The sequence below is a fragment of the Anthonomus grandis genome, chromosome 13, assembly GCF_022605725.1.
Source record: "Anthonomus grandis grandis chromosome 13, icAntGran1.3, whole genome shotgun sequence".
In the NCBI taxonomy this organism is placed as follows: Eukaryota; Metazoa; Arthropoda; class Insecta; order Coleoptera; family Curculionidae; genus Anthonomus; species Anthonomus grandis.
Window position 1 is genome coordinate 17,894,351 of NC_065558.1, and position 15,413 is coordinate 17,909,763.

Here is a 15,413-nt window from a genome sequence, read left to right on the forward strand (position 1 = left end):
ATTGGTAAGTTTATTTTAATGGTCAAGTGAGAATGGTACAATGATAACATAAAGCTTTATTATTTTTTTTTTAATTTTGTTTGTTTATTGGAACCGACAATAAGGAAGCATTGCAACAAAAGCTGGGACCCTTACAATAGAACCGAGTCATTTTCGTTTGGCTTTTAGTTTTTTTAACATCAAAACAGTGGCAACCTTTTTAACATTTTCCATAGTTTGTTTGGTTTGTTAAAAAAAATTAAAATATAAACATAGTCAGAAATCAATATTATTGAAACTGCCAAATGTCAAACAAATCCTAAGAGAATCAACCAAAGCTTTTCCGAATGTTTAAGTAACCAAATGGCAACCTGAGATCTACCGAACATTTTTTTGTTTAACCAGTTAATTTAACCGGTGAATTAATAGTGAATTTTGAAAAGTGCCCGTTGGTATCTTTACGGGTCCATACTTTAGCATAATTTTATTGGACAAATTTCATTTTAATTGATTGCTTGTATTATCAAAATATGGACCGAAAAAATAATAGAGATTCTCCGACATATATATCAACTTTAGTTTCCCCGAGCTTAAATATCTAGTTTATAAATTAAGAAACAACTCTTTGTAAGTGTACAAGGATAAACCTGCGTAATCCTCTCTGAGACGATGGCAAAATCATTATTATTAAATACTTGTCTCTTATTGGACAAATAGTTCTAAATCGGTAATTCAACCAATACAAAATTTCGTATCCGTATAGGAAGGTATATGAAAATTCACCTAATTCGACCTTGTAACCGAACAAATCAGGCCGTTCTAAACTTAATAATCTTCTACTGATACTATGCCAGCTATTAAGTGAGCTTTATATAAAATAAATTTAAATCTATATATTACCTGCTTTATTCACCCCCTTTTCACTATAACACTGATATATTATATACTACAATAAACATTTCAAATTCGCCCTTCCCAATGTCGATCATCCCCCACTGCCCTCCGCGCCCCTGTTGTCATCTCTACCCCGCCACCCCCGTCGCAAAGAGAAACTCTCACGTGGCACATACAGCCGACAACGTCGCGACGATGACGCGCCTCGACGCCAAGAGACGCCGCTCGTCGCAATCGATATAGAGCCGTCGCGTTGCGCGATTCGCTCGGCGTAAATTTACAACTATACAACCGGGAGGCCGATTCTAGTAGAAATTGCTGGTGTCGGTCGTGCCTGTCTGTTGGCTGTATACTGTACCATGTACATATCTTTGGGGAAAAAATGAACTGTATGTGTCCGCGAGTGACTGTAGATTAGCATGATTTAATCGCGTGAGATGAGACTGAAAGAAGGGGGCCCCGGCCCCCCGACGATAGTGACTTTTGTGACTGTATTAATGTGGTTTTTGGTTTTGGGGTGCCTCGGGGTGGTGCGTGGGGATAAGAGCAAGTCTTGTAAGTATATTATGCATGTATGACCTAGATGATGGTAGTTAAGTTCATTCAGGTGCGGGATATCAATGAAGTTCAGAGTTTTTCCAGTCAATCTGGAATTTGAAATCGGACAAATTTTAGAAATTTATGATTAAATGAAAAAAAAATTCCAGACTATTTATAGTTTTTTTGAGCTTTAGTTGCTGTATATTGTTATCGAGCACAAATACACCATATGATAATGTAAAAAGAGATCATATTGCAGTGATATCCAATGAATATGTTCAATGTTAATAAGGAAAAAACGTAAAAAACCGAAAACTAAATAAAATACTTTCTAAATATCGTCAACCGGGGTTATATCGGACGATATTTTTAATAATCTGTCTGTATTTCTTTTATTATACGAAATTAATGCTAACTAATGCATTCTATAATAAGAAGTTAACCTGGTAAATTTAATTACATAAAAAAATATTTTAAAAATTGTCTCAATTATATTTATTTATTTTTTAAGTGCATCCGATATAACACCGGCTTTGGGTGAATATCGGACGATTCCATTTTTACGTTAAAAAAGTACGCGTTGAGCCTGGTATCCGGTATAGGTTTGGTTAAAAACATTTATCAGACAATTAAAAAAAAAAGTTTTTGGCCATGTAGAGTTAAGAATACAGGGCGTTGTGGTAAAAATAAAAGTAAAAAACCAATAAAATGGAAATAAACGTCTTTATTCATAAAACAAACTTGTAGGCACATAAAAAAAAAACAGAAAAACTTCAAACGTTAGATAAGAAACGAAAAATAACATTCTGAAAACGCAAGTAGGTAGTTATACCTACTTGATCCCTTAAGTCTGTAACTGCAGACCTTCAAACACAAAAATACCGCGATGGATTTTAGGCGCAGTTAACACTGTGGACCTGTTTACGTTTGATCTTGATCTTGTCTTCAACGTCGGAAAAAGGAAGGAATCTTTGTGACCCTTATAGGATGAAAACATCTTGTCGAACTTGTCAACTTATCAAGTGTAAACTCTGTTACACTTGATAACGGTTGGAGATACTTACCAACCGAAACGTCGTGTTACATTAAATAAATAAGACAATGCAAGTTCGACAAGATGTTTTCACTGTACCATTGTCTACCACCTTCAAAAACACCCTTATAGGATCTAAGGCAATTCACATCAATATAACTTTTTGGAATCTTTTCAATTTGCGCCACGAATTCTTTGGTTGCTTCTTTCTTGGTCCATTCATAGTCACTAACTATAGCAAAACAGTCTTCTTGTGATGTATGTTAAGGTACTGGAAGTGTAATGTTGGATGCTTCCGATGGAGATTCATCATCCGGTACCTTAGACGAGAAGTCGTCGTTAACACTATTATTTTCTAAAAAGATCGCAGAGTTTGTAGTATAATCTTATAATGATTGGCATTTTGTTGAGACTTTAATGCGTCTTCTTTAATGATATCTGCTTTAGAAATAGATACAATTGTCGTACCACCATACACTTCGCATAAGTCTTCAAGATCCACCGATTTGCCAGCGGGGACGTTAATCTTCCACTTACCTTTAGCTGTAGTCGTGGTTTAATCCAAAGGAACAACAATCGGGTTCATCACTTCTGTAAATGATGCTCTCATTGCATCATCTGTGCCTCTTGCTGGTTGTTTCCGAGACATTTTCAAAACTTGTTCTGGATCAAATGGGATTATGCCGCCGGATGCTCGGAAACCAGACTGTATATTATTTGATATGCTATCCTTTGATTTTTCCAGCAGCGAAGGAAATACAGATTTTGGCACAACTTGCCAGGTTGTCGTAAATACGAACCTTCTCGCCCTCCTTTCGTCGCATGTATCGAAGGGCTGTTTTGAGGAACCAGTCCTTAAAACAAGGAGTATCGAACCATCCACTTAGCGTTCTGTCATATTGCGTGTTTTCGGTACCACCTTCTATCTAGTCTGGGTAGAGGTTTGTACTTTTGTACACAACGCATGGAGGTAAGCAAGTGCCATCTTCAGCCGCAGTAAGCATAACAGACATTGACATTTTAAAAATATCCATTATCCTTCGCGCATGCTTCTCTTCACAAGAAATAAAAACGAGTTTTTTACCGGAATCATCTATTAGATTTGTTTCATGCATATTAGCAATATTTCAGGTGAGACTCTCTCGATTGTCTCGTTCAAGTGCTCAAAATATTCTTTAGTCATGTTTTCTGTGATTTCAGCTTTCATTTATTTAATATTTTCACAATTACGGAGTGATAACTCATAAAGTGTTCCAGCCAGTCATCACCAGGTCTATTATCGCTAAAACATTATATATTTACGCTCTTACTGTATAATATACTTGCGCACGAACTTCTTGATTGCTTGCCTCTCAAAAGGATATCCGAATTTTCCTGCAGTAGTCATGGCATCTACTATCCAACGCTCTTCACTCACTGACAAAATTGGAGGCCTCCCGAGTTTGTCAGAATGCTCACCTCTGTAAATATCGTAAAGGGTGCTTTTTGACCCTCCGTGCATTTCTGCTGCCTGTTTGAATGAATATTCACCATATAATACGGCCTTCAATGCTATTTTCATGCTTTCTTAGGAATATTCGTGCCGATAAGGCGTTCCCAGCTTATGAAGGTGTTTTTGTGGCATATCCGTTATTATCTATGAAAAACATATTTTCAGTTAATTTCGATTTTATGCGAAAAAGAAAAACGCAAAATAAACTTTATGGTTATGGGGAGATTAAAAACAAATATTAATCCCATTGCCATGTAGCTATCATGCACAGGGTTCACAGGCCAGAGGACACTAATTGGCTGTCTCAATTTTAACGAAAAAAGTGACTCTAATAATTAATTTTTGTGAGATTACCTTGATTTTCTGATTGATCGCAAAGCACATGTACGGCTGATAGGTTATCTATTAATCTAGGGATATTTTTGTTTAGTAACCGAACTGTCACCCAACATCTGTAGCGCGCGCAATTTAAAGTACAACCACATCATCCGATATAATCCCTGCCGTCCGATATAACCTTGGTTGACGATATATTAAATATTACTGATTCATTTTGAGTTTATTCGTACAAACTAAGATCTTCACAATATCAATATTTTTGTATTGACATAAATGGTTAAGTCAGAAAAATCTGCAAAGTAGTATTAAAAAACATCTTATATTTCTATGTATAATATTCATAATATTTGACTGAATTTTGTAATAATTAAGTTTTTTTAGATAATTACTTCTGAGGCTTCTCTCTTTATTTACAGTAGAGCTTTTATTATTTAACTTTTTTTATAACAAAATATGATGGATCAGAGTCAACGACTGCGGGGAGTAGATAATATTACCACGATGATAAAATATAACGCTAATAGGCCCAAAGTTAAGTTGGCACTATTGCTAACTTCGTTATTATTGGAGCTACAAAGTCGGTTAAATAGACAAACTAGTAGTATATTTTCTGCTAATTACAATAGTGAAATTAAATAAAAATCGAAAAACGCGTTCGCGACTTATGTGCCAAAAAGTTCAATTTTTTTAATGGGGCATCCAGTGAGCAAAATTCTTAATCGACAGTAAATTGAATTCTAAACAAACGCTGTTATATGACCTTTTATCTTAAAATAAAAAATAATTGACAGATTTATAAAAATTTCAAGCAAACATGTCAACAACAATGTTTCTCGCTTATGAAAAGAGAAATGCGGCTTTCGCGACACCTTGCTACTTTTTAATGAAACTAAAGATGCACTAATTAAATATTTGCCATAGCTATCTTAGTTTTTTTGCTACAGGAAGATTTTGAAAAAATCTACTTTCAGGCATGCCCTGTAGCTTTGTTATTGTCAGATATTAAAAAAGTAAAAACTGATATTTGTAGATTTTTTTGCTTCGAATACAGTAGCGTATTTAAATTTTATTTACAGATTACCGTTTTTAAGATCTTGAGATAACTATTTTTTTAAAGGTACACCCTATATATGTTTCTAAAATTGGTTTCCGCTTGCCAAGAGCTTTTCAAAAAGATCGTATAGTTCATATTTAATTTTATAATTATTAATGTGACAAGATTACTACCTTACATAATTCTACAATTATTTACATTGATAATAGTGGATAGCCATGGGCAACCATGGTAATGCAAAAAACAAAATGATTAACGTTGTGTCATTATTTACATTTGATTTTTGAAGTTTCTGCTTCTCGAAAGTTATTCCGGGTTACATTTTCTCAAATTTAATGCTGATTTTTATGGTTGTTCGTTGTTTTTGTTTATTGTTATCGTTCTTGTTCTTACTGTTGTTGTTAATTAAATATTTTTTAATATGGCTCAAAACCAAAAATTTGAAACTTGAGAAATGTGATGTGAATACCTGCTTTATGCTATTGAATGAAAACGCAGACCAAGTATTAGAACTCTATCTAAACAGGTCGGTTAACCTTAGTCATTATCTTATTTAGTCATATACAGGGTGTCTCACTTAAGATGGATACAAGCCGTACGATTATAGTTATACATAGACGTACGTGTTAATTGGGATTTGATATTTTTCTCCTAAAGGTAAACTGCCCTTAGGACTTTTATTTATTTGAGATCTGTTAAATTATATTGAATCCTTATCCTTACTCCTTACCCAAGATTCTTATTAAGTTTGTTTTGGACATTTTTATTATTATTATAATTTTTTTAGTACATACTTTTGACGCCACTGGATAACAACTCAATAACTCTTTGACCAAACCACCATAATCTCTAATACATTTTTCATAAATCTTCCTATTTCTTAGGCAAATTTTCTGTAACTCTTGTCTAGAAAATTCTTCACATGCTTGTCTCATTCAAGTTTTCAATTTTTCTAATGTTTATGGATGTGTTTTATGTAGTTTATTTTTGTTAGCACCCCACAAAAAAAATTCACTTATATGGAAAATTTTCATTAAGCCATCTTCTTACAGGTACAGCATGGATCGGAGCGTCATTGTAGCATTTTATTTTTATATTTAATTTAATTTTTATTGTAACAAGGCAAATGCCTCATTCATTACTCAACTGAATCATAATATAGACTATTTTCATTTATTAGTTAAATAACGTAACAATTTTTGATGATACATATAACTAAAATACATTTTTATTGTTCATCTCAAATTTATAAGTAGTACCGCAACGCGAATTTATTAATGTATGGGATTTTGCTCTCCTTGCTTCCATTGTCCATGGGTATCTGACTTGACGTTTGTCTGCTTTGGGTATAGAAGGGGAATCTTTCACTTGTCAGGATCGGTATCGATTTTTATTTTCGACCTTGCCACTAGTGATGGGAAAAATCGCATTATTTCGATAATCGGATTATTGGGTTATGAATGAATTCAATAATTGGATTATAATTCGAATTAAAAATCGCTCCTCTGTATATATTGCAACATCGCAAATCACAAGACATATACAACTTAACCCCTATAAACTGTTTATCTATGGACATATATCAGCTGATCAATTTGTGACAAATAATTTTGTATTTTTTTGTTCCTTGATCATTAAACTGTTGCTGTTTCTTAAAAAAGTATATTTTAAATCTTAATATTTTTAGCTTTAAATTATTGATAAACTGTGAGAAGTCAGTATTCCTGTAAATAGTAAATAATGCTTACAATGAGATCCGGAATTTTAAAAAAATCAGTAGTTTGGCATTATTTTCAAACAAACTCGATGCAAAACAAGCCGTTTGTCACATGTGCAAGAAAATTTTAAATTATTCTTAGAATGATTTTATATAACCATTATTTACTAAATAAAATATGTTTATTTCTATAAAAAAAATAAAAGATTTTAAAAAAACTAAAAGAATTAATTATTTTATATTTACTTTTAGGGTAAATTACAATCTGAAATTGTATCTAAAAGTTGCGTACTTTCGTCCTACAGTATTTAATATCAAAAAATAATTATGTTTATTATTATTAAACACTGAATATTTTATAGAAAAAAAAAATAAATAAAATCTATTACTATCAATCATAAAGAATTAAAAAGAAAAGACATGGCAACGACTTGCGAGTGAACAAGACGTATGACGATTATATTTCATTTTTTAATTTTAATCTTTCCATCACTCATGCAAAATAATCGAATTATTTTTCGATAATCGGATGCTACCGATTATTTTTATAATCGAATTATGAATGATTTTTAATCTGAATAATCCCATCACTACTTGCCACTGATTTGGTTCCCGTGTGTTGATAGCAGCACACGTAAATTTTACACCCGCCCAGAGAGGGAAAATGGTGCAGGTCGTCTAAACTATGGCTTCCCATTTATTTGTTGGAACCCCTTTTCACTTATAAAGCCATAATTTGGTAATTCCATAACAGGATGATCGAGATTTAGTAAGAAACTTAGCGAGGTGAGTAACTGACAATTTCTTTATTTGCACCGGCGTGGTGACATTAAGATTTTTATTATCATTGGAAAATTTTATCAGGTTTTTTTTCCTTTGTCGTTTTCTCATCATTTCGATTACTTCTTATTTTTACCAGTGTCTTGAGGGTCTAATGGTTTAAAGTTCCACGACGTATTATCTGTGACACCAGCCTGGTTTCCAAATTACATGGACTGTGCAGGATTCTAACCCCATTATCGGCGGTTATGAGCCCCATCTAAAGAACACTTAAGACCGTCCAACTTATCTTAGTGAGGCTCCATGTGTCAGTGACTGCAAACGGACAAATTCATACCAGCTATTTTTATAATTCCTTCTTTTATGCTTACTTACTTTTATTATAATTAGTTTTACCCTTATCACCTTAACATTTTTTTATATTTTTAAATCATTAATACTTGTGTAAAACTGGGTATAATTTCTATTTTTAATAATACACACGCTTAATAAGGATTCATGAACTTTCCGTGAATATACAATATTATCATTTTGGAAAAATTAATTACATTTTATAGATTATTTATAGATATTTGCCTATAAAGAACAATAATTTAGTTTGTTACACTAAATAAAATGTAAATAAAATGGGTTATTGTTGGGAACTGTTGATTCTTCTTGCCATAGCATAGTCCAAATTTTTTTTACAGGAATTAAAATATTTTATGTTTCAACATTTTTTTAGTTTTAACAAAGCTAAGTGGCGCCTATTTTTTTTTTATTATTCTTACTGTGACTCATATTAAATCCTTACCTACGAACGCCCAGCCTCCAATAATTCTGAGCTACCATCTGCAATACTTAAGTGCAATTTTAACATTGTGCGATACATTATCGCTGAATATTTTCAGAATTCAATTTACAAGAAAACCAAGAATCTGGCAACATTTAAAATCGTATTGAAAAAGAAGGGTCCAATAATATGGTCTTACGTATATAATAATACCATACATTTACTTTATCAGAATATTGGTTTTTGCAATTAATTACCCAAGGGAGGATTCTCATTACTCCTATATCTAATAATCTAAGATAATACTATATCGTTGGTAAAAAATTTCGCCTCATCAGTAAATAATATTTTTTTAAATAGACTTCGTAAAATTTAGCCTGTATGGTTAAACAGTATTCCATTCTTCTCTGATCATCACCTTGTTGTAACGTGTGGAAAAACCTTGGTTTTAACGGTTTAATCGAAGTTCTTTTCAAATATCTTGAAACTGTACTCTTCCGCCTACTATCAAAGCTTCTTAAACTAAATGTTGGATTCAGCCGGAAGTGATTTAAAATTCTTGCATCCTATTGATGATTTCTTTGCCGTCTTACTTTCTCCTGTACCACCAAACCCCGCTGATTAAACATTCGATTTATTTTGAGGCACCGTGGTGTACGATATAAGTGACAGTTTCTCGCACCACTAATCTCACTATTTCTAATTTTTCTGCTAGACTCTAAAGCATATTCATACTGCGCCTTGGCTGAGGGATAACTGATGATATAATTGAGGCATTGGATCATGGACTTGAAAGTATTCTTGTACTATTAGATTACTTCAAGGCGTTTGACACTATCAGCGACTCTTGTTGGCAAAGCTAAGATTTTAAGCTTGGTTTTGACGTCGACTCATCACTTATTGCATCGTATTTCTCCAACAGGTTCCAAAAAGTGTTTGTTAATGGCGTGTACTCGAAGTCTAGTGCCATACTATCAGGAGTACCTTGGGGCTCTATCCCTAGTCCTCTTTTCTTTATTATTTATACGTCTGAACTTATAAGCTCTCTTCATGTCGGAAAGATACAAGCTTTTGCTGACGATACCCAGATGTGCTATCACTTCTCTTCAAGACTTTAATATTTAACTATTAATCATAAACTAAATCTAAATCTAAAGATCTCTCTAAAAAACACGGCCTAAACAACTATATTCCAACAGAAACCTTTTAAGTAGAAAGTTAATGGCAATTTTATGTGAAACTCTTGTACTTCGACTTCAACTATGCTGATTTTATTTATGGCTCTTGTCTTCGTCATGCGGATTAATATCGTATTCAAAAGATGTAGAATATATGTATTCATCTAATTTTTTATTTAAGAAAATCAGATCACGCATGACATAAAATTAATGAGTTGAACTGGGTCATTATGTCTAACCGTAGAACTCAACATTTGGGTGTTTTTATGCATGGTTTAATTACTAATTTAAAATTTATATCTAAATCTCTAAAAAATAAATTTAAAACCAATTTGGGCGTCCATGATATAAATACCAGAAATAAATTTAAATTTATTATTACTTGACATAATAGGTACAACACACAAGAAGTCTTTTACTTATAATGCGATTAAAACATGCAACTCCTTGCCAAACAATGATTTACTACTTCATAATTTAACTAAGTTTAAGTGAGGATTAAGGTTGTATTTGTTTAGAGAACTGTTGAGCTCCTATTTTTTAGCTCACTAGTATGGTGTGCTTCAGAGGTAACATGATGGTTGTATACGATTGCATACAAAGGTATTTGTTTGTGTACAATCTTGTTTTGGTGCAGGTTGTGAGTCTTATTTCTTCCCCGTGTTAAGTTTAAAGAAGGTTATAAGAATTTTTTTAGTGGGAACAATTATTTCTTTATAATACGTCATCTTTATATTATTTTTCTTTTTATTATTATGTATGATTACCGATATTTATTTATTATTTATTAGGGTTAAGTTTGAGTAGCCTTAGGCTAGATTTCGCCCTTTTTTCTTCTTTTTCATTTATAATATTTGTCAATACTGCATAAATTTTATTAGTCTCAACACCTAAATAATCTTTGAGAGATATTTAAGGAGAATTTATATATTCACCTAGATGGCGCTTCGATCCATAATGGTGCACCTGTGAGAAGATGGCTCCATGAAAATTTTCAAGATAAATGGATTGGTCGCAATAGCCCTTTTGTAGCATGGCCTCCTAGGTCTCGATTTTTTCTGTGGGGTTCTATCAAAAATATAGTTTAACCCATCCACCAACATTAGAAGAATTGAAAACTAAGAAAGATATCTAAAAACTTAAATTGATTATTATGTTGATATAAGCCAGTTGTTTATCCAGTGGCATCGTAAGTATGTACTTAAAAAAATAATAATAAAAATAAAAATGTTTTATTTTAATGACATACTCTGTGTCATTAAAATAAGTACTTCAGGTACTGGTTAAATCACCAGGTACAAAACCTTAATTATTGTTTTAAAGAATTTCTAGTCAATTTTTATACATTTGATCGGTTTTCCAATGCATTTATAATTGCTCGTATTTCGAATTTGAGAAGAATATACCTATTTCGTTCTGAACGCAATAGATTAATTTGCAGAAAGGTATTTTGCAGTGATATCCAAAGATCTCAAAATGGATGTAGCTGTTAGTGATAGATATAAATGGAATATATAGTTAGACTACTGTATTTAGGTAAAATATATCTTTATGAGCCGAACACTTTCCATTCCTATACTATCAGTACTAAGATTGATTGTGATGATACGATAAATTTCATATTTATGAGATATTAATTGAACAACAGCTAAAGTTTTAATAGTTATCTTATCATCACTTATCATTGTTTCTTCTAATAAGACGACAAGGATGTGAAGACACGAGAAGACGGACTTAAAATGAATGGATTTTAAAATAAACTCACCTAAATTCTAAAGACAACCCACATCAAACAGGCTAACCCACCTGATCTTTGGAAGAAGAAGTCGCTTATATTTTTTAAAATATCTAAATCTTAGGCGGGCCACACATCAAAGAAACATGAAATGTGAAACAAGAAACATGAAATATATTTCTTAAAATAACAACACACTGTCTTAAATAGGAAATTGCACATCGGCGTAATGCGTTTCATGTGACGTCATGGAGAAGCAAATCTCGTTGAAAGTTGTTGCATGAAATAGATTCTGTTCTAATTTTTTTTTAAGTGTTTACATATATTTCGAAGGTCTTTTCATATTATTTGTTAATTTGACCAAACATATATGAAAACAGAATGAAAGACGACGAAGCATTTAATGTGATGTTTGTGTTAGTGATTGAAAAACATGAGGTTCTTTATAATTATAAGTTGGAGAAGTATTCTAATAGAAACGCCAAGGAATCAGCATGGCAGCAGGTGGCTATTGAAGTAAAATATACAGGTGAGTGTTGTAAAAATATTTTATTAGTTATTTAGTGCGAATACATTTTAACTCAACATTTTAAATTAAACACATACTATATTTTGTCATGGTAAGGCCACTTCAATATTGGCATAATCTATTCCTTAATTGAACTGCTGCGATTGTTGGTCGACCACATAATTGTGATGAATATTTATAAGGTTTTGGGGTAATTGCATAGAAGTATCCGATAAAACAAATACTCCATCGTGTTTTCGGATAAAGTTGTATAGAACACATGCAGCTTTTACAATATTTTCAGTTTTATCCACATTGCATGTTATTGGTGTATTAAACACTCTAAATTTAGAACAGAGTTTTCCAAAGGCGCACTCAACACTTTTTCTCGCTTTTGAAAGGCGATAGTTAAAAATTCTTCTGTCATTATTTAAGGTTCTTTGTGGATATGGCTTCATTATTTCTTGTCTTAACGCAAATGCTTCATCTGCAATGAAAAATATTGGAAAAGGACCACTATTATCTCCAGGAAGTGATCTTGCCGGTGGAATATTTAATTTATTTTCATTAAGTAGCCTACCAATCTGGGAATTTTTAAATACTGCACCATCGCTGTTTCTTCCAAAATCACCTACTAATATTGCAGTAGAAAGAGAATCGGCATCAGCGATTGCCATTAAGACGATCGAATTGTATGATCTATAATTATAGAAAGCAGAGCCACATTTCGGTGGAGCTTGGATTCGCATATGTTTACCATCTATACTACCTACACAGTTAGGGATATGCCATAGTTCTTCATATCTCTTACCAATTTCCAGCCACATATTTTCTGAAGGTAAAGGCATATATTCTTTTTAGAGGTATTTCCAAATTGCTTTAGCTGTCGTTCACTACATATCCTATGGTAAAACATCTTGTCGGACTTACATTGTCTTATTTATTTAATGTAACACGACGTTTCGGTTGGTAAGTATCTCCAACCATTATCAAGTGTAAACTGACAGCAAACTACTATTCTATAGGCTTATATACTAGATGTGTGCAGCGATGTGGAAAGGAAAGTCATCCGTGAGAAGAGTTGGGAGGGAGGACACGCCTCTCTCTAGATCCTACACTGTCCTGAGAATAGAGGCTTCCAGATGTTGGGTATATATATAAAAAAAACATATCCTATGGTAGTTTCTCCTCTCATAAAGTAAAAGGATAGCGCTCGAAATGAACAACCCGTAGCGAGAAACCTGCAACAAACATAAATAGCATTAGTATATTTCCAATATAAATATCATGAATACATGATATTATTTGTTTCATTTCAGTTGAGGAATGTAAAAAGAGGTGGAGCATGTTACGAATTAGTCTCCTAAGACATCTAAGAGAAAACAAGAAAGTAAATGGCAGTTCTGGAAAAAAGAAGAAACCATTCTATTTAGAAGATGCAATGAAGTATTTGATACCATATACGAAAAGCCGACATCAAACTGGAAATGCGGAGTCTGATGAAGACGAGGTATGTGATAATCATTCGCAAACAGTCAAGCCTATGGCAATGAAGAAGAAAGTGTAGATAGTTCAAATATTGAAAACAATGATATTGAAAAAGAAGTGAATGAAATAGGCACTTCACACGCAGAAACGCAAAATTGAAAGTACTCAAAACTGGGAAAATTCAGCTGTAAAATATCTTAATGCCTTGAGTAATAAATATTATGTATATATAGAAAAGAAAGAATTATCCGTCGAAGAAGACGCCGACTTACTTTTCCTGAAAAGCTTACTCCCTGATTTAAAAAAATTAAATGATGCTCAAAAGAGACAGTTTAAAAAACGAATTTTTGTTCTTTATGATGACATCTTAAATGAAGACTGTGCGCATAGTACTGTACATATACTTTTTTAATCCCCCTATTTTTCTGCAGTATCAGTATCTTCTTATGACAGCAACATACAATATTCAACTGATAATGGAAAGCAATATGCGGACCTTGTTAATGCAACTGTTTTTCAATAAAATAATATTTTGAATTTTGTAACCTGCTTATATTAAAATATATGTTTAATTTTATTTTTTACTTACCTCAAAGTAATTAACAACTATTCTTCAACTCCTAAAGGCAGTCTGAAGTTCGTATCCTTTTTAAATAAATGAGTGCCGACCACAGAAACTAATCTAGTAAATGTCAATGCAAAGACATTCTATAAAATGATTGAAATTTTTCCGGATGATCATTTAATTCTCTTGATACTACATATGAACCATGTTAAAGGTTTATTTTGTTATACGGATGCACCCAATAACGTCGTTTCTTTTGTTTTTTATTATGTTTTGATAATAATAATATGGTAACAACAGCAAGTATTGCGTCGTCCAAACTATCATCGCTGTCCATTGAAAACTGAAACTAATGTTATTTTTGATTCATTAGTTTGTGTATCACCGAAACAGTTTCGCGTTGCGTATTTCATATTTCATGTTTCTTGTTTGACGTTTCATGTTTCTTTGATGTGTGGTCCGCCTTACACTACTGGCGAGCTAACCACCAAGCCTTAACACAACGAATCTCTAAAAACTATATCTACCCAACCATTAGCAGTCTAATTCCTCTAATTCTGGCAACACCGACCTACTAGCTATGATTAGAGGGCCAGATATTCAAGCAGTTAGACGACACGTTTGACTGTTGCTACTGTGAGACGATTTCTTAAGTAGATTTTTGTTCTTACTAATTATCGGTAAGAAAGTTACTTAATTCACATTTCATACAGAACCTCAGAGTCCTGGAGTGATAGCAATTGTGAATGGCACCTCCGGCACTTGGTATTCAAAGTACTGAGTACTAAGTACCAACTTTATTTTAGAAAGACATATTATATTCATGGTCTATATTCGAGTGATCAATGATGCTGCTTTTTAACAAAATTAATTTAAATATGATTCTGATACTGATAAAAAGATGCTTTAAAATAATGATATTATTGTGTTAGCGCTATTCAATCAAAATTATTGTCTGCTCAGTTTTAAAGGTTTCAACGAGTTATAAAATCAAGGTGGAGATTAGAAGGCCGAAATATTTTAAAATATTTTAACACTTACAAATTTATACAGATACAAATTTAGCATTTCTTTCCGATACGGGAGATTTTCATTGAATAGTAATAATAATTGGGTATTGTTCACTTATTTTGATGGAAAGAGCTCAACTCGCTTGAGAACTACTTGATCGAGCCACAGAACTAAATGTCCAAAAACGTGTAAAGTTGAATTACCTTTAAAGCCACACAACTACAAGATTTTCACAAATTTAATGATTTAATATTTAAATATGAAATCAAACTTACTCCTTCATAACCTAGAAGCTGACAAAGGATTCCATATAGAAATTCTAGGAAAT

General features: G+C 32.6%; 2 protein-coding genes across 3 annotated transcripts in view; both read left to right on the plus strand.

Annotated features, from left to right (window-relative positions):
- The first annotated feature begins 1,148 nt into the window (after positions 1-1,148).
- Positions 1,149-15,413, plus strand: part of LOC126743748 (uncharacterized) — a 234,638-nt gene continuing 220,373 nt past the window's right edge. For both annotated transcript variants that reach the window (XM_050450966.1, XM_050450965.1), the window contains exon 1: positions 1,149-1,428. In XM_050450966.1, coding sequence (XP_050306923.1) covers positions 1,311-1,428 — 118 coding nt within the window. In that variant the 5' untranslated portion in view covers positions 1,149-1,310. The remainder of the gene's footprint in view (positions 1,429-15,413) is intronic.
- On the plus strand, positions 11,812-14,084 carry LOC126743751 (uncharacterized). The gene is made up of 2 exons (XM_050450970.1): positions 11,812-12,042; positions 13,341-14,084. Exons 1-2 carry the CDS (start codon positions 11,895-11,897, stop codon positions 13,586-13,588), a joined length of 396 nt encoding a protein of 131 aa, XP_050306927.1. The 5' UTR covers positions 11,812-11,894; the 3' UTR covers positions 13,589-14,084.